This window comes from Phytophthora parasitica (assembly GCF_000247585.1).
Source record: "Phytophthora parasitica INRA-310 unplaced genomic scaffold supercont2.102, whole genome shotgun sequence".
NCBI lineage: Eukaryota > Oomycota > Peronosporomycetes > Peronosporales > Peronosporaceae > Phytophthora > Phytophthora nicotianae.
The window spans coordinates 123,589-125,166 of NW_008649088.1; the positions used below are offsets into that span (position 1 = coordinate 123,589).

The window sequence follows — 1,578 nt, forward strand, 5'->3', positions numbered from 1 at the left end:
GGCAATGCGGTGGGGTTCCGCCTCAGAAACGCTATCTACTCCCTAACAATAGCAAGCACGCAAGCGTTCGAGGTGTTCTAGTACTTGAGCCGACACTGTTGTCCCTCTGCCACGTGTGTGGGACTCCTTTAGCACAAATTGTGCTACGATGGCGACCGAATATCCAGACGACCGCTTCGAATGAAAGTTTGTTAACCTTTGTCCGTTGGGCACAGTTCTGTTTTGGACTGGCCATCGTCCGATGTGGGCGGGTATGAATCCGGTGCGATATTGGCGGTGAGATACTGGAGACTTGGATAGGCTGGCCGCAAGTGGTGCATTATTGGTCGATGAAGTTGAAGTCGCATCGCATTGCTAGGACGATCACAGAGTTGTTCCGGTCCACACCGTTTTCAACATGGCTTCACTACAGTTGTGTGCTCGTTTCGAAACCTGTACAAACCAATAACCGTCAATAATATATCCCTGCTGCTGCTAAGTTTTTGCCTGTATTACTTCTGAAAACGATTGTATTCTAAATTTTGGTACAGCCCAAACGATTGTAGATGTACCAACGCCCGCGTGTCACCAGACGCATCCCACAGCTGCGACCACCGGCCGGTTTTAGACCAATCCCGCCCATCCGGCCGTTCTCTTGCCTTCTTTCTACATTTCTGTATTACTGACTAACTTGAACCAGTTGCTGCGCTTTTCGCTGGCGAGCGGACGCGATGCTGTAGACTCATTCCCCATTTCGCCCGATACAGTGCACATCGCCGCATCTCGCCGCTGTAGACCAAAATCTCACCTGTGCGATGGTTAACGCGACCAGATCCAAGTGTATGTCCATGGACGTCTCGACCCAGAGCGCTCCGGATCTCTCGACGTTGCAAGTCAAAGTGGGCGAGCTGCGCCTCTCGCCCGACGGCACGTGGCTGTACCTGCTTCAGGTCACCTGTGGCTGTGCGCGCTGGCAAGTAGCCAAGCGCTACAGCGAGATCCGCGAGCTGTGGCTCGAGCTCAGCAAGACGCTGAGTGACAACGCAGTGCAGAGCTCTTGCACCGAGCACTGCCACTTCCTCGCTGGCTTCGAACAGGACAAGTTTCCCAAGAAGCACCTGCTGCTCACACAGCACAAGCTCGAGGCGCGTGCCAGTGAGCTGGACCAATTTTTCCTCAAGATGGCTATGCGTCTCAATCTCTGCAACCCGATCCAGCTGCAAACCTGTCGTGTACGCGGTTGTGAGCTGCTCTCGCTTATCGCCAAGTTCTTTGACGTGGACGCCGAGCAGGCCAAGAACCGCTCCGCGTTGGGCTTTTCGCGCAGCATTTCGATGCAACGAGAGGTGAGACGCCACAACCAGCAATTCTCCAAGAAGCGTCGCGGCAGCATCAGTGTCAGTATGGGCGTGGGTCTCAGTCGCCGCTTCTCATTCGGTTTCCAGGACCGGCATAGCGCAGTGGCAGCTCTGGCCCAGTGAGAACACCTCGTTATTTTATTGTAGGCAAGATATTTTAGACCGCCGTCGACTATTTAGCGTAACTCATTACGCGCCTCAACTAATCGTACATCCCATATTGCTTGGATATCCTCGTCTT

The 1,578-nt window shown here is 53.6% G+C and overlaps 1 protein-coding gene across 1 annotated transcript; it reads left to right on the plus strand.

The window, feature by feature from the left end:
* Positions 1-677: 677 nt before the first annotated feature.
* Positions 678-1,577, plus strand: PPTG_19038 (hypothetical protein). The gene has a single exon (XM_008917446.1). It carries the CDS (start codon positions 795-797, stop codon positions 1,458-1,460), a length of 666 nt encoding a protein of 221 aa, XP_008915694.1. The 5' UTR covers positions 678-794; the 3' UTR covers positions 1,461-1,577.
* Position 1,578: the final 1 nt, after the last annotated feature.

Bases quoted from the DNA above. Each gene is read 5' to 3' on its own strand.
- PPTG_19038 (XM_008917446.1), top strand. From the start codon at position 795: ATGGTTAACGCGACCAGATCCAAGTGTATGTCCATGGACGTCTCGACC.